The following is an 18,590-nucleotide window of genomic DNA, read 5'->3' on the forward strand; positions in this document are numbered from 1 at the left end:
TTGAGAGAAAAAATATTTCAGAACAAACTCCTCCCAACTTGTTTTCTTCCCATCTTCAGCCACTTATCCGGCCCGGGGCTAACCATTAGAATAGGAAGAAGAGAATATCTTTGCAATAAAAACAAGTGAAAACGGTCATTAAACTTCCAAGGAAGATGACAGGGTATATTTTTCTTGTTCAAGTTTCCAATAACATATCTGTGGCTATATTATTATTATCGTTATTTTTAATATATTTGTTGTTATTGTTATTAATGTTTTTGTTACGCTCTCTTGCCTCTCTCATATCTATCCTCCTATCACCCAGAGCTTTCTTCACTCCATCCATCCACCCAAACCTTGGCCTTCCACTTGTACTTCTCCCATCAACTCTTGCATTCATCACCTTCTTTAGCAGACAGCCATTTTCCATTCTCTCAACATGGCCAAACCACCTCAACACATTCATATCCACTCTAGCTGCTAACTCATTTCTTACACCCATTCTCACCCTCACCACTTCGTTCCTAACCCTATCTACTCGAGATACACCAGCCATACTCCTTAGACACTTCATCTCAAACACATTCAATTTCTGTCTCTCCATCACTTTCATTCGCCACAACTCCGATCCATACATCACAGTTGGTACAATCACTTTCTCATATAGAACTCTCTTTACATTCATGCTCAACCCTCTATTTTTTACTACTGCCTTAACTGCCCCCAACACTTTGCAACCTTCATTCACTCTCTGACGTACATGTGCTTCCACTCCACCATTTGCTGCAACAACAGACCCCAAGTACTTAAACTGATCCACCTCCTCAAGTAACTCTCCATTCAACATGATATTCAACCTTGCACCACCTTCCCTTCTCGTATATCTCATAACCTTACTCTTACCCACATTAACTCTCAACTTCCTTCTCTCACACACCCTTCCAAATTCTGCCACTAGTCGGTCAAGCTTCTCTTCTGTGTCTGCAACCAGTACAGTATCATCCGCAAACAACAACTGATTTACCTCCCATTCATGGTCATTCTCGTCTACCAGTTTTAATCCTCGTCCAAGCACTCGAGCATTCACCTCTCTCACCGCTCCATCAACATACAAGTTAAACAACCACGGTGACATCACACATCCCTGTCTCAGCCCCACTCTCACCGGAAACCAATCACTCACTTCATTTCCTATTCTAACACATGCTTTACTACCATTATTACTACTGTACTATCCTTTATTACTACTTACAGTCCATAGTTGATGTGACCCCATCTTCATTTGCGATAATACTTTAATACCCTAATCTTCATGACAACTGCCAATAGGTGCTTTTTTTTATTTGGCATGTTTATTTTCCTGTAAATCTATGAGAAGATTGGTGATATACGCTATTATTTTGTTCCTGAACTTTTAGATTCTTGAACTAAAGTTATCACGTTCTCTTGAACCTATCTAGATATGGATGAATCTTATTATCAGGGTCTATGGATATTTATGCATTGCTTTTAGTTACCATGATCTAAATTGGCATAGGGGTCTCAGCCTTCTTTCATTATTATGGTAGTGTATTCAAATTTGTTTATTCCATCTTTCTATACAGTGTAGCTTTGTTTATTCCATCCTATGTTCATCACAGTTTGTAATCAGACCTTTTTTTTAGCCTTCTGGGAGCATTCTAAATATTGTAGAGCCTATCTGAGGAAAGAACTGACAGGGATTTGAGCCATCTGAAAGCATTTTAAACATTGTAGAGCATGTTTAATGAGCACAAAGATTAGACTTACCTATGCTTCAAAGTATCACATTAGAGATATTTAAAAGGAACAAAACCAACATCGACCAGTATAAACTAAAGAGAAACAAATGACAGCAAACTAAACGCACACCTAGCAGCAAAAAATTAACTGTTTGTATCTACAAGACATGTTCCACGTTATTGCGTAATTGATAAGGTAATACATATACTGTATAGACCATACACAGAGGTGAGATAAAATTCTGAGGGTAACAACCACGTGTCGGAGTGCTCAATTGAGTTTGGATTATGTTTGTGTTTATTAATTTCCTAAAGAATACGTTGGAGTTTTGATGATCACTCCTGCTAAGTTAGATATTTGAAAAATGCCTTCTCTCATAATAAATATAAAAATATTGTCTGGTATCAATTGTGGATATTAAGTATTTATTAATAGACCTCGGGTGTTTGTTCTTCAAATACTGTAATCATTGCCATCCATATATTGTTGCAAAGTATAATGTTATTAAGAAAAGGGCCTCTGTCATGTGTCACTTGTGTGACAGTTAGTAAGATTTGGAAAGATGGCGTTCCTATTATCTTTCGTAATTAAACATTTGCAAGTACTGAATTGGGCAAATTATATTGAGTATATACATTTTTTCTTACAGTCTAACCATAATTGATCCAGGAGATTGGTTACATGATTACCTAACGAATGGTGCAATAAAGTGCGTTTGCTTATATTTCTATAACCTTCACATTCTTTTACATACAGTACATTATGTGCTGTATATCAACTGTAGATTATTTTCAATATCTAAAACATATACAGACACTGTCAATTGTTGTTCTACTGTTATGCAAACAGCATACTGAATTACTATTGTAAATACATACAGTAGCACATGTCAGAAATAACATTACATTGTTCCGTAACTGACATACAAACCACGCTATTTAATAGGGGTTATTACTTTTGCCGTAGCTGAAATGACGAGCCATTAGAATTTTAATGAGGGTTTACTACCCCCCCCCCCGCTAGTTTGTGGGGGGGTAGGGAGGGTAGCTTGCTAAACCCCCCCCCCCCCCCCCCCCCCCCCGCGCGCCTCACACACACCTGTGCTTGTGCTCACTTTGCTTTCGGTCGGGTGGTAGTCGGACGTGTCCGCTTCCACCCTCGCCTTTCTGACAGCCATTAATGCTTTCTGCTTTTCCTTTTACAGGTGTGTTTGAAGTTGGCCTCTGCTATCATGCGAAAGTGTTCTGGATTACCCGACCGCCCTTGTGGTACGTTTATGTCGCCGGCCGATACGGACCCTCACACCCTTTGTCCTTATTGTAGGGGCCAGCGGTGTGATAGAACTAATAAGTGTGGTGAGTGTAGGGAGTGGTCTACCTCCCAGTGGGAGAGGTTTTCTCGGCGACGGAAGAAGAAGTCCAAGCGGGATATTTCTCCTTCGAAGGTTTCTTCGAAAGGAGAAAATCGCAAGGACTCTTCTTCCGTGGCCCAAACCTCCTCCGAAGCTCCCGCTCGATCGGTTTCTTCCGAGAACCTGTCGAGTAGTAGCGTAGGCCATAGTTCTGTTGCCCGAACTCGTGGTTCAGGAGAGGGAGTTGCCTCCCATAGTGAGGCAGCTCCTCCTCCTCCCCCGGGGGAGGATTTGAATATTAATTTGTGTAATAATGATTTATTTTAGCTTTGGTCTTCCTTGGGGCTTGAGGATTCGCCCTCCAAGGAAGCCTTGTTTGACATGATCCGGTTGGGGGCCGCTGTCAAACAATTGCCTACTTTGGCAGAGGTTGATCCTCTGTCTATCGTCGACGTTTGGTGGCAGAGGCATCCGATGCAGTATCTCAGACCTCTGCACCTGATCAACCTGATGTAGCTGAAGGCTTAGTTTATCCCTCTACTCATCCTTCGAGGGAAGAACTAAGTCCAACAGTCTTTCCTGCCGGTGATTCTCCCCCTCGGGGGAGTTCACTCACAGAGACTCCTCTTCGGAGGACTGCTGACGGTCAGCTCGCTGACCCCACGGCCGTAAGAGGGCGCATACGGCGTAAAGCTCGCCTTCCTCTTTGCCGTAGAGGCCTTCTTCACCTCACAAGGGTGTGAGGAGGCGCCTCTTCGGTTCATCGTCTCCGCAGCAGTCCGCCGCAGAGGAGCTTCGCCATCGTTCTCCGACTCTCCCAGCTACAACCATGGACCTCTCTGCGTATCATTCGCGATCCCCTTCGGTGGAAGATCGTCCTTACAAATGACACCTCGACCTTCCACCCATCAGACTTGCTGACCTGCCGTCACCGTTCCTGGCTGCTGATGCGCTGTGGGCGCCAACACATCCTCATGTGACGCAGGCAACGGTCCCTTCGGGGCGACAAGGGCGCATGCGCAAGTTGGCACATACGTCCCTTACGCGCCAGTGCTCACCTGCGCGCAAGCGCTCATCTGCAAACGATGCTCCTGTTAAAGCGCGCTAGCACTAACCTGCACGCCAGTGCGCTACTGCGCGCCAGCGCGCTACTGCGCGCCTTCGACCTTCTGCGCGCCATCGTTCTCCTGTGCGCCAGCGCTCTCCTGTGCATCAGCGCTCGCCTGCGCGCCAACGATCTTCTGATCTGGTCGCAGTAGGGAAGTTGATTTCTTCCCCTGCTCGTCAGCACTCGCCAACGCGCTGTCGTTCTCCACCTGCGCCCCATCCCTCGCCAGCACGCCTTCGCACGCAGTCTCCCACTCGCGCCCACGAGGAAGCGCGCCCACGCCCATCTTCGCAGCCTGATGTGCGTACTCATGCACGCGCGCAAGAGATGTCTCTCCTGCGCGCGTGCCCAACGGTATCATCGCCTGCACGGGCTCTTCAGCCTGACCCTGCGCGCCTGCGCCCAACGGTATCATTGCCCGCACGGGCTCTTCAGCCTGACCCTGCACGCGCGCGCGAACATTTACCCTCGCGCGCGCGATCGCGCAACCTTCCTTCTGCACACCCTCTGCTGTCTCCGGCTCGCGCTCCTACGCACCATCGCTGCCCGCACGCCCACGCACACCCTCGCCATCACCCTAGCACGCGCCAACAATCTCCCGCGCGTGACCCAGGGTATTTCCCATCGTGCGAGCACCAGCACACTCCCCAGTGCGATCACCAACCCCCAACCCCCAACCCCCACGTGCAAGGCTGCAGGACAACACGCAGCAAGGTCGTCATCATCGCGTCCCCCCCCTCGCAAGCGTAGAACAGCGCGCTCGCCGGCAGTGGGGAAGGTTCCAGAAATGTCCAGGGACATTTCTTCTTCTTCATCCTCTTTGTTTCAGGCGAACCCCCCTTTGGTAACTCCTCGCAGGGATTGGTCGATCCCTTTCCCTCCAGAGGGAGTATCTGACAGCACAGATCCCAGTCCATCCGTCTTCAAGGGAGTATCTGACAGCGCATCCGTCAGCCAGCAGCCTTGGTTTGGGACACTGGTCAGAGCGGTCATGCAGGCATTTAAGCCTGTTCTCTGTGACCTGGGCCACAAATACTTGGCAGCTTCTACTCCCCTGAAGAGGAAAAGAGGAGTTTCAAGCGTGGTAACTTCTCCGAGGGCAAAGCTGACTCCTCGTAAGTCCTTGAGGCAGGCCTCCTCACCCCCCCAGACTTTCTCTCCCTCCCCTTCGGACGAAGACTTCCCGTCCTCAGGGGAGTCACGTGAGGTGAGGCGTTCCCCCCATCGCACCAATGCGGGAAACCCCATCTCACGCTGAAAAGTCTTCTTGGGTAGGGGTGGAGAAGAGCCTCCCACCGTCGTTGTTGGAGTCTTGCATCCCTCCCAGGAGGGAGTCGAAGGACTCCAAGACTGTACCAAAGTCTTCATTAAGACTTAGACCGGAGCCAGCCAAGCACTCGGAGAACGTCCGCGAGTCCCCCCCAAGAAGAGCCTTTGGGGACAGGAGACTTCGGTGCTAGTCCTTCAGGAGGAGAGCGCCAGGAATCAGAACACGCGTTCTGGCAGGTTCTGACCCTTATGAGGAATCTCAATGGGTTTGCTGACCCAGAGATTCCTCCTCGTGAGGGCGAAGACACGGTCTTGGACCGAGTCTTTGGGACTCAAAAACCCTCGAAGGCCAGTGCGGCTTTGCCCTGGTCTCAAGGGGTCAAGAGTGCCAAGACAAGATCGAAGTCCAGCTCTCCAAGCTTGCCTCCTCCAGCTGATCCAGCACCGGCAACCAGCTCCTCCCACCTCCTCGTGTCCAACAGAGGAGGTACTTTGACATCGTAGAGGAGACTTGTTTGGCTCTTCCCCTTCACCATTTGTTGGAAGAGCTTACCAGGGGAGTCCCTCTTCAGAGAGACTCCAACCGGCAGGTCTCGTTCTCGGCAACGGAGATCCTTAGCCAGGAGAAGGTGGCAAAGTGTGCCATGCAGGCCACTTCGTGGCTGGATATCTGGCTAGGGACCCTAGGCATCCTGTTACGTTCGGAGGATTTATCCAAAGAACGTACCAGGAAGGCTATGGAGACCTTTTTACTCTCGGGCACTTGCACGATCGAGTTTCTAGCCCACCAAGTCTCGAACTTTTGGGCTAACACCATCTTGAAACGTCGAGATGCGGTGTCCGAGAGGTTCCATCAAAAGGTCCCTAATACCGAGATCAGTAGGCTCAGGCATTCTTCCGTTATGGGGAAGAACTTTTTGAGCCTAGGGACGTGGAGCAGGCCGCTGAGAGGTGGAGGAAGTCCAACCAGGACTCTCTCCTACATAGGGCTCTGACATCGAAGCCCTATAAACCTCCAGCACCCCAGCAGCCACGCCCTACCAAGACCACGAAACCGGCAGCTGCAGCGAAGACGGTGGTGTCTAAGCCCTTTCCTGTCAAGGAAAAGAAAGGCAAAAAGTCCTCCAGGGGAGGAAAGAATCCTAGAGGGAGCGGCCGAGGCCGCAAACGCTAGGATTGGCAGTCACCCTGCATGTCCACCAGTGGGAGGATGACTACAAAGTTGCGCGAACAGGTGGCAGCAACTCGGGGCCGATTCCTGGACGATTTCCGTAATCAGTCAGGGATATCGCGTCCCGTTCACAACATCTCTACCTCCCCTGACAGCGGATCCAGAGTCGTTGAGCTCCCTTGCCATGGGATCAGCAAGGGGGCAAGCCCTTCGGGCAGAAGTCCAGACCATGTTGAAGAAGGGCGCTCTCCAAGAGGTCCTCGACGGGTCTCCAGGATTCTTCAGTCGACTCTTTCTTGTAAAGAAGGCGTCTGGAGGCTGGAGACCAGTCATCGACATCTCGGCTCTGAACAAGTTTGTCAAGCAAACTCCGTTCAGCATGGAAACCGCAGACACGGTCAGACTTGCAGTGAGACCGCAAGACTTCATGTGTACACTGGATCTGAAGGACGCGTACTTCCAGATCCCAGTCCATCCGTTTTCAAGGAAGTACTTGAGATTCAGCATAGACAACAAGGTTTACCAGTTCAAGGTGCTGTGTTTCGGTCTCTCCACAGCACCACAGTTTTTCACCAGTGTTCGCCCTAATATCGTCGTGGGCACACAGGATCGGCATCCATCTCCTCCGTTATCTGGACGACTGGCTGATCCTAGCAGACTCGGAGGCAGCCCTTCTTCGACACCGAGACAAACTTCTGGGACTTTGCCAAGATCTGGGGATCATGGTAAATCTCGAGAAGTCCTCTCTGCTTCCCACTCAAAGTCTGGTATATCTAGGCATGATCATAGACACCAATCTCCACAAAGCCTTCCCATCAGACGACAGGATAGCAAGGCTGAGGAAGGTCACAAGCCCTTTCCTCAGACGAGAAGAACTTCCAGCCCAATCGTGGTTACGTCTCCTTCGTTACCTCTCATCTTTGGCTCGTCTAGTCCCCAATGGTCGCCTCAGGATGAGATCCCTCCAGTGGCGACTCAAGTCTCGGTGGAATCAGAGTTACGATTCCCCGGACGTCATGATCCCTATGGGACCTGCGGAACGGACGGACCTCCAGTGGTGGGTGACAGACGAGAACCTACGAAGAGGAGTGGATCTTCTCGTCCTCCCCCCGGATTTGATGCTGTTTATGGACGCCTCAAAGAAAGGGTGGGGGGCCCACGTTCTGCAACACAGGACCTCAGGCCTGTGGTCAGAATCAGAAAAGTGCCTCCATATAAATGTGCTAGAGATGAAGGCCGTATTCCTAGCTCTTCAACAGTTCCAACAATACCTGGCGGTTCACTCTGTGGTGGTGATGAGTGACAACACCACAGTAGTGGCCTACATCAACAAGCAAGGAGGTACCTTTTCAAAGCAGCTATCTCATCTCGCAGTAAAGATACTGAGATGGACCGAAGTCCACTCGATTCCGCTATCGGCACGTTTCATTCCAGGCAAGAGGAATGTGCTCGCCGACAGTTTGAGCAGAGCGTCTCAGATAGTGAGTACCGAGTGGTCTTTGGATCATCTAGTAGCCAACAAAGTCCTGACTTTGTGGGGTTCCCCGACTGTGGATCTGTTCGCGACAGCGTTGAACTTCAAGCTTCCGCTGTACTGCTCCCCAGTCCCGGATCCCAAGGGTCTCTGGCAAGATGCCTTCCAACAACGGTGGGACAACATCGACATGTACGCCTTTCCCCCGTTCTGTCTGATGAGGAGGGTGCTCAACAAGACAAGAATATTGGTCAATCTTTCGATGACCCTTATAGCTCCGCTATGGCATCACGCGGAATGGTTTCCCGACCTTCTGCAACTCCTAACGGAACTTCCAAGAGAACTCCCTCCGCGACACGAGCTACTCAGACAACCACATGCCAACATCTTCCACAAAGCCGTAGCTTCACTACGACTTCACGCCTGGAGACTATCCAGCATCTCCTCGCTGAGAGAGGATTTTCACAACAAGTTGCGGTTAGGATGTCTGGACATCTGCGAAAGTCATCCACATCTATCTACCAGGCAAAGTGGAAAGTCTTCTGTGGTTGGTGTCGTGGAAGGGGTATCTCTCCACTCGATGCCACTATTCCAGCAATAGCGGAGTTCTTCGTGTATTTTCGGGAAGAAATGCGCCTTTCAGTCTCGGCGGTGAAAGGCTATCGCTCAGCCTTAAGTCTAGCCTTCAAGCTGGACATTTCTTCCTCGCTGGATTTTTCCCTACTCATACGAAGTTATGAACTTACCTGCCCTCAGTCGGAAGTAGGACCACCTCCATGGAACGTGGTTTGAGTTCTCAGGTCTCTTAAGAGAACTCCCTACGAACCATTACGCCAGGCTTCAGATCGCCACCTAACTTGGAAGACGGTGTTCCTACTAGCTTTGGCCTCGGCCAAGCGAGTCAGTGAACTTCATGGTCTCTCATATGACATCGCCCATTCAAGGGGATGGGGGGAGGTAACGTTCAAATTCGTCCCTGAGTTTATTGCTAAGACTCAGAATCTGGGGGTGCCGGACCCTCGGTTCGACTCCTTCCAGATTTCGAGTCTTCGTTCTGTAACAGATGACCCAGACCATCTCCTACTGTGCCCAGTAAGGAGTCTGAGGCTATATCTCAAAAGAATGGCGGCAGTCCGTCCCCAGGTGCAGGCATTGTTTGTGAGCACTGGGAGGACTAAGAGGAGGGTCACCAAGAACACCATCTCGGCATGGATTCGTATGGTGATCCATCTGTCCCTGAATCCAGACCCTTCTCCATCACGTCGCCCTAGAGCACATAACATCAGGGGCGTAGCTACGTCCCTAGCCTTCAAGAAAAATTTCTCAGTGATGCAGGTGCTCCAAGCTGGGGTGTGGAAGCGTCAGACAACCTTCACAGCCCACTAACTGCAAGACGTGACCCACATGAGGCTCGATATGTTTTCTATCGGCCCTGTGGTGGCTGCACAACAGCTGGTTTAAAACCTCAGGCTCCTTAATGGACAAGTAGCAGAAGGTTGAGGGCATTGTTACCCAGTTTTAGTCTGCATGAATGAAAAGGTATGTCTGGCCCTTATTCTTTTCTTTATCCTCCCCTCTCTTGGGGAAAGCAGCATCCTGGGTTCTCTGCACAGCTGACCTCAAACCACTGCAGGTAAACCATGTTTCCTTGTGTTCCTAGTATTAAGCTAATACTGTCACGTCCCCATACCCTGACGAGGTGGTATTGGGAGAGTCCTAGCCTAAAGTTTCCATCTAAAGGACTACAGGTCAACTTCCTAGGACGAGTCACACTTCATACCTTCACACACAGCTTACGTAGGCCGCAGCCCTTGGGTAGCAAGGTTCTAGCGAGGTGCAGGGACTCTTTATTGTTGAGTGCTGACACACTCAGATACTGAGTCCCCGGGCAAAGCCAAAAGCCAGTACTGGCCGGGACTTTCCACCCTTCCTAATGGGTGAGTCACCCCTATTAAATAGCGTGGTTTGTATGTCAGTTACGGAACAAATGACAAATTCGTAGATAATTTCTATTTTTCCTAACTATACAAACCTTAGCTATTTAAACAAACTTGCTTGCCAGCCCTATCCCCCTTGAAGTCCTACCTCTAAGCAAAGTGAGCCCAAGCACAGGTGTGTGTGGGGGGGGGTAAGCAAGCTACCCTCCGTACCCCCCGCTAACTAGCGGTGGGGTAGTAAACTCTCGTTAAAATTCTAATGGCTCGTCATTTCAGCTACGCCGAAAGTAATACAGTAACCCCTATTAAATAGCTAAGGTTTGTATAGTTAGGAAAAATACAAATTATCTACGAATTTGTCATTTTTCTTTTATTTATTTCAGACTTAGGAATAGGTTACTCTTTAATTATCTGAAATTGAAACTTAGGTGAAAATATTAAGGTACACACACATTCTCTTTCTCTCACATGTAAGGTATGGTTTGTGTCTGTTAATAGCAATTGTATGAGGATGATAATCATTGATAATGATAATGATGATTGCTGTATGGTGCCGGACGGTGTTGATGCATTGAAGGTATGCAGTACAATCATATCACTTACTTAAAATAGATTCTGCCAACTGTTTGCCATGTGGCAAAGTGAAATGGAGAATTTTAGAACCTCCTGGTTTTTTTCCCAAATGTTCTCTAATCATGGTAGGTGAATCCCTCTTAAATCAAGGGCCAACAGTACTGTACATGGCTTTTGATTACTAGGCAATGGGCATCAAGAAAAATGTATTTAGGTAGTTATATTTAATGTTTTACCATATGACTGATGCCCTGAGACAGTAGAAAAATTATATTATCTGGCTGGTAATATATTGAGTAGATTTACATTGCCATCTGCTAAGATTAGTGGTTGCTATCGGTTACATAATTAGTCCTTATATGGGATAAATCTAGCCCTTACTAATTCCATTTCTGGGATGTAGACCTATGGTTGCTGAATCCCTTAAAAGAGATCTAGCTAAAATGATTGCGTGTTGTTAATTATGGGGCATTTGAATTTCTCGACCAACCATGGTTCGCTTTAGCATTAATTGAGGGTGTGATAGTCATGAGCTATGGCAGAGCGTTAATTGTATTACCCTTATTTTCTCATATTTCAGGAGTTAAAGTACTATTCCGTGTAGGCTTGGTCCTATTGAAATATGGCTTACGCTCCCAAGTTCTCAAGCGATGTCCAGGCATGTACGAAACCTTGCAGGCCCTTCGTAACATTGATCATGGTGTAATGGCTGAGGGATTTTTGCTGTTTCAGGTAAGATGGTATTTATTTCTCAATAATAGCTAGTAAGAAATGGACCTATAGATGTTGGAATGTGTTCCTATGCCTATACAAACCTTTTGTCCTTTAAGATAGGGATATGTCTTCAGTAAAGCTGGAGCAGCCATTGAATCATTAACAAGGTACAGTACTGTACTTGGTTAGTGACAGGTGGTGCCAGAGGGAAGCCCCATGGCCCCAGCCGCCTACCTGTCACTAAATAGCCTTTTTTATTCTTTCATTTTACCATGTTTCAGGTATTGTTCTCCTGTCTAGTTTTCAACTTTTAATTTTCATCTTACAGTAATTTGTTGGATAAAAACTTGTCGTCTATTGAATTTCTTATTTATTATCTTGATACAGTATTGATATCAGGCACTCATTCAGTTTACAAAGTTTGCATAAGGATAGAAACAAATAACATTTTAAAAGTAATTTTTATTTTTCCTAGCTATACAAACCTGATTCTTTTTAATTAAATTTCCTACCCCAACCAACCCTCTCAGTCGTGGGCCTTAGGACAAATGTGGCTATTCTGTGAGGTGTGTGTGGACTACCTGTCTTTAAAGAACTACTGTACCTTGTTATCAATTCAATGGCCACTAAAGATACATTCTTATTCTAAACAATTCAGGTTTGTATAGGTATAAAAAATACAAATTACTTTTAAGTTTTGTTATATTTTGGATGTTTTTTTGAAAACTAAATGATAAATTAAGTCACATGTTATGAGTAATTGGCACAAGGACAGGAAGTCAGAAATTAAGATTGTCATTTTATGTAACTACTGTATAACTATTTTTTTTTAACTTTCCAAATATGTTTGTGCTGCAGATTAAATAAAAATCTCTGATATGAAGTTAGCATACATTTAGAAATTTGATGATTCCCTGCTCATGTAGAAATTAAGATCCTGCTAATGCAGTCACAGCAACAGTTAATATTACCGGATCAGATATACAGTACTTACTCTTTTGTGGGGCATTTTATCTTCACCTAAATCTGTCTTTAGTATATCATAAACTTTGTGGAATAATGAATCTAATGATAAAGCTGATTTAACCTACTTTTTGATAGTGATGTGAAATTTAAGACTTTAATTCTAAACAAATCTTTTGAGAGAGGTAAGGTTGTGTTTTGAATAACATTATGATAGTCTCCAAATACTAATGCAAAGTATTAACCCATGGTTGAATAAAAAATGATAACTTTTCTTTAGAAATATAATGATTATATATATGGTGGTTTGTACATGTGATCAAAGTGAGAGCAATGTCGGTGAAACTTTTATAAAGGATTGATTCGATACCATTGAGTTTAGGCTTGCAGAACACGATCAAAGGATTTTTTCTTAACCTTAGATTTGAAGATTTAAGTATATTGCTCAGTCTATTGGGAAAAGCCTAAGGGAACAGATGGAAAGTAATAGCAGGAAGAGATAATGCCAAGTGCTAGAATAAATACTGATAAGTCATGTAATCTTCAGATGCAGAGACTGGACTTACGTGAGGATGACTTGCAGCGGGAACATCAAAGACAGGTTCAAAAGCGCAAACAAAACAAAGACGCAGCAACCAATGGAAGATAAGAAGGCAGTGGAAAATGTAAAAGGAAAATGAAGGAATAAATGTTTTATTTTTTATTGGGGGTTTTACACTTTTGTTGCAGCAGCAGCCGCAAGGAGGGTTGATGGTTTTGGCCAGTTAGTGAATTCGTGTGTGGATCTGATTGACATTGAGAAGTTATGTTACTAAGGTCCCCTGGCTCAATTTTGTGTTTTTGCACAATTGTATGGGTCACTTTTCCATTATGCCATTACCAGTGGCAGGACCAATAATCTCTTTTCTAGCTTATGCTTTGTTTTTTTATTACTATTTCTTGGACATCTGCAAATTCATTCCTTTATGAAATATTGGTTTGTTATGAGGGAAAATTAATTCAAGAAAATAAATTGCCATTAAAGATTTCTAGCATAACATTTAATGAAATCTTTTTTAACAAAAGTTATCGAGTTGATTAATTAGTGTGCTGTTATGAGAATTATTATTCCATACTGTGAGTATGTACGGATGGACGTGTAAAGTAAAGTTATGTAAAATGATTTTCTGACTGGAATTTATTTTTTCTTGAAGTGATGAATTTGCAAATGTTTGTCGTGAGTAATTACTTCACCTTTCATGAGTTCAGAATCTTATCACAGTAACTTTGCATACTTCATATTTAGTTGGAAAACTAATTAGGTTTCGAGGGGTTGTATCCATAGGGCATTAGATTTAAGGGGTATTCATTGTGATGTCAATTTATGCTTTCCATTCTGTTTTTAGACATCCTTGAAATAGGCATCATGGATCCAGCCTACTCATAAATATAAACTGAAGCATATCAGAAAATATCAATGTCCATCATCATGAAAATATCAAAGGTCTTGTGGAGAATTGTGTGTGATGAATGACTGGAATAATGTGAATGGACAGATGAAATGGCGTACAATATATCCAACAAACGATAGCTGGATTACTGTTTTCTTAGACTTGTAGAATTGTACTCCCTGATCAAGTTCTTGACACAGTGGGAAATAAATGAATATATTAGAATTTAGGCTTCAACAACCAAAAGCATGTGAGGACACCATTTGGATGTTACCAGGTAACTATAAAAAAGTTATTTTTTATAGGCAATGTTATAGCCACTTCACCACTTTTGCTTATTTTTCATATTTGCGCCTCAACACAAGGCAATTTTAAATTACTTTCTAGGGAATTCTGTACTCTTTCGGTATGATACATGAATTACGATTAATTTTTTTCGTGTAACGCTAGTGAACCGAAAAGGAATTTCTAATAAATATTATGGTGTGATCAAGTCCTTATTTTGTCATTAGTGCACTAGTCTTACTAGCTCAAGTATATACATTTCCATATCTCAGTCAGTTAAGTTTAGCAAGTGTTCTTTCGTCTTTACAGCTTACTTCAAAATAGGATTACCTGTACTTTGGAGCAGTATACATATTCTCATACTGCCCGAATATAACTCATATGCTGTCCAGTGAATAACATGAAAGGGTCCCATTCCTCCTTTTGCCTGATGGCTTCCTTGAACTTTAGGGAAGCTTTTGATAGATTCCTTAAAATATTCACTTATTGTGTGTGTGTATGCGTGCTTGAAAAGTGTGTCTTTTTGCGTGATTGGCCTCTGAATTTGCTTTGAATACCTCTATTGGCAGAAGTGGCGAACTAGTCCAGGATTGATAGTGCCTCTTGAATGTAAGATAGTAATACAGTATATTTAGACAGGATAGCTATATATTTTATGTCATATGTATAAACTGTACATAAATCCCTCACATATGTAGTCTATGATCATCTCTAATATCAAATCCTTCTTGGTAACATTTTTTGTAATATCATGTATTTATTTAGATTTTCATTATGCTGTTGTAACTTACAGTTTAACATTTAATAAAACAATTATAATCTGGTTTCATTCATACATTATAATCAGATGTTGTTTTTCATGTTAATTTCTTTTTATGTTACTGTAGGTTTTAATTTGTCTAATCTCAGGCAATGTATTATTTACTTTTTTTTCATGGAACCACCGTTGCCTTTGTAGACCTTTTGCATCACTTATGGGATACACTTGTACAAATTCCACGAGAATCTCTTGTGTATGTCTTTTTTTTCCATGAAGGAAACATGATTGCCAATTGGCTGATTTTTCCTTTGCCAATTGGGCGTTGTTTATATTTCCTTCGTATAATACTCTAGGTTTCTTGATTTTCCGAGGTAGCGTGCTGTATGGAATCCTAGATTGAACTTGTTTTTTAACCTTTGAATAAAACTGATTATGACAATTAATTATCAGTTATAATACTGTCTCTGGATTAATCATCCCATATAATATAAAAATGTTACAAAACAAGGGCCATTTTTAAGAGAAATATGAAACAACTGTTTTGGGAAAATTTGCATTAAGATTTCTAAGGCTAATTATTATAATTGATTTCTTGGGTAAATTTCTTAATCCAAACAAATCTTCATGAATTTTGATTTCATTCCCTGTTTACAATGAGTTCTCAAAACAATGTTTCTACATACCTGTAATAATTTTCTGAGATATTTAACATTTAGTGAAATTTATGGCATTTTCATCAAGTTTGTGTTTTCCTTCATAATGTGATTGACGAGTACTGCAAATGAAAGTAAGACGAAACAGTGTTTGTTTTTATACTGGTAGATCAATTTCAAATATTATTTAATGTTGGTTTATCTAATCCTCGCTTTTTTATGAGAAAGGGAATGCAGCTGTAGAATAACCACCCTTTATTTCATGGTGACGGACTTGTTGTCCTAATAAAAGATTTGACTCCAATTTCAATATGTAGGCATCCTTAGTGTTTCATCAAGTTACTTGTAATACAAGTCATTTCCAAGATATGAAGTGCAGTATTCATAAAATAGGGAAGTCGGTATTCTTAAATTTGATCTTTTCATGGAAAAGGACACCTGTATTTTGTATTACATAGATGGAAATTAATGCAGACTGTACATTTTGAATCATGTAATAAGGATTCTGTTTTCCACTTTCAACCTATGGGCTGCATTGTTTTCAAGTATGTTATGGAGAATAGAGAATACTGAATATTGTTTTAGTTTAAAAGATTGGTCGAGACTTCAAAAGAAATGAAAGAATCTATATATGGCCCCCATAATAGGCCTGTAGTACTAGATTTTTACTGCTTAGGGGATTTTTGTAGCTTTGTATGAAGCACAAGGCTTTGATTTAGTTGGTGAATTTTTTTAGCTTATTAAAAAATATTTTGCAGCAACTTAATTAAGTTGTGCTTTTCCACAAGTTCTTCATTCATATTTCATATAGCTTTTTGAAGAATGCTGTGAAGATAAAAATAACTTGGATTGTGAGCTAGGTACAGTACATTACAAACTAAAGCTTTATACGTTATGTTTGTTAGGACTTGTACAGTACACTTAGAAACACAATTCCTTTCAAGGCATACAAAGCCAATGTAGAGAGTACAATACTTCTTTTTGTTATTTCCTATTGGCTTTTCTTTTAGTTCCTTTTTTATATAAAATTTTCAAATTCATGGGTTCATTTTGGGAAAATATATGATAATTTAGTTAGAAGGTGGCTTGTATGATTTTGGTTTGTGTTTTTATGTACGGTATTTGCATATATTCATTGTCCCCCTCTAGAGTACACTAGCCCTTGTTGTGTCACAATTATAGTGCGCAGTATGCGTTTAGTTGGCCATTGATTGGGGTTGCAATATAGGTTATTTGTTTTCGTCTGCCAGAGGTCTGGGAATTCATACTTGAAGGGTCATTTTTCTCCATATGTTCACAACTTTTTTTTCATCTAGTATTTATCAATGTCATTTCTGCTTCTGAGAGTTTCAGCATATGCCTGTGCAATATTTACAACAGATGGTGTGAAGAACCCTGCTTGACATCATAATTCAAGTTATGCAAGCTAATCTACCAGTTGTGAAAAAAAACAAGTTCAAATCTATAGTTTCCTTATAGTCTTTTGTTTAAAAAGGTTCATGGTTAATAATAATATAGAAATGAGTGATTGTGATCTGAAATACAAGTACTGTACTGTTTTTGATACTCTAATCAAAGCTATGCTGGAGAATCAATATTATTTATTTCTGTTGATTGTAATAATGGAAAGGTGGTATCAATGAGGTAATGTATTTTGGCCCGTTTGTAGTTCATTGGAGATTGAAACGGAGAATTGTTTGTGGTTTTAAGAGTTTGCACTGTTATGAAATACGTAAATCAGTCTTTTTGGATTTCCCTTTGGCACTTGAGTTTACACTGAATTACAGTACTAAGATATATTTGAATTGTGGCCTTATCATCCCTTTCTGATACTGCCTTGAACTGACATAGAATTTTAAGTGTGGTAAATTTTGTAATGAAAACAGAATAGATCCGTAAAAAAAAAAAATGGTTAAACTTGATGAGATATTTAGCCACTATTGGATTTGCTTAATGTTGTCAGTCGAAATATTAGTTAAATTTAAGTGAAAATAGTCATTATGATTAAGAATTTATTCAAACCAGAAAACAGCACATCTAGATAGCGTTTTTGAAAGCTTTAAATTCGGAAAATGTTCTATCCCGACTGAAGAAGCAAAAAAGATTGGTGCTTAATTTGTTGAGGGGGAAATTTTACAAAAAAATAAAAAATAAACAAAAAATGTTGATATATTTCTAAGTGTGTTTATATTGAATTCCTTTTTATATTGCACATACTGTATTTTGTTTAAATCGTATGTATTTCTCCTTTCGTGAAGAGGATTACATAATTTGTGTTTGTGCCATGTTAAGTGTTTGTTTAATTGTTTGCATGCACCACAGTGATGTATGAATTTTTTTTATAACTAATATTAATAGATCCATGTTATTTTATTTCGCAAACTTATCCTTCTTGATGGAGGGCTACTATATTGTAGAGAAGAATAAATAGTTTATTTAATTAATGATTGTATATCTTGTTTTTTTCTAATACCATGGAATTTTTTAAAATTTATTAATTGCATTGTAAAGTTGTTTTTACAGATCATTTAAATCATCAAAATTGATGTGGTTAGTATTTTGTTTAAAAAGAAATGTTTATTTCAATGAATCTACACAGTTCATTGCTGGTCCTCGTGTGATACTAGATAGGTGAGATTTAACCTCTTAAATTCAAGTAATAAAATTTCTAAGCCCTCAATTGTATGATATATTCTCTTCCCCAGCCATGGAAAGCTATTGCCTCCCCAGGTTTCATCCTGGGTGGACTCATGTCTGCCCACGTTCAACTTGGCCATTCTCCTCTGGTTGGCAATACCAAAAGTATTACCTTGTGTGGCTCCTGCCTTAGGTCTTTAATATGTGATTTTTATAGTTTCTTTTGTATTTTTTTTTAGTTTGAAATAATTAGGATTACTCCCAAGCTTGTTTTACCTCCATTCCTAGAATACTGTTTAGTACATTGACGTATAGAGAATCCACACACAGACATGCAAGTGTGCCCTGGGTAAACCTGGCAAAAGATGTAGCAAGTTCATGTCTTAGCTTGCTGAGGTTCCTCATCTTTGTGCCGTTTGAACAGTACATGACTGTTCACAGAATCAGTCGTCCCCTTGTAATGAGTGCAAGTAGTGGTCTCCTCTACGGTGTCCGGTAATTACATCGCAGCAATTTCATCGC

General features: G+C 42.3%; 1 protein-coding gene across 2 annotated transcripts in view; it reads left to right on the plus strand.

Moving 5' to 3' along the window:
* wkd (whacked) overlaps positions 1–18,054 on the plus strand; it is a 148,162-nt gene extending 130,108 nt beyond the window's left edge. Inside the window, exons 8-9 of one of the 2 annotated variants that reach the window (XM_068354182.1) lie at positions 11,207–11,358; positions 12,851–18,051. In XM_068354182.1, coding sequence (XP_068210283.1) covers positions 11,207–11,358; positions 12,851–12,952 — 254 coding nt within the window. In that variant the 3' untranslated portion in view covers positions 12,953–18,051. Of the gene's footprint in view, positions 1–11,206; positions 11,359–12,850 lie in introns of both variants that reach the window. The other variant, XM_068354181.1, reaches the window with a different exon arrangement.
* Positions 18,055–18,590: the final 536 nt, after the last annotated feature.

Source organism: Palaemon carinicauda, chromosome 30, assembly GCF_036898095.1.
Source record: "Palaemon carinicauda isolate YSFRI2023 chromosome 30, ASM3689809v2, whole genome shotgun sequence".
Lineage (NCBI taxonomy): Eukaryota > Metazoa > Arthropoda > Malacostraca > Decapoda > Palaemonidae > Palaemon > Palaemon carinicauda.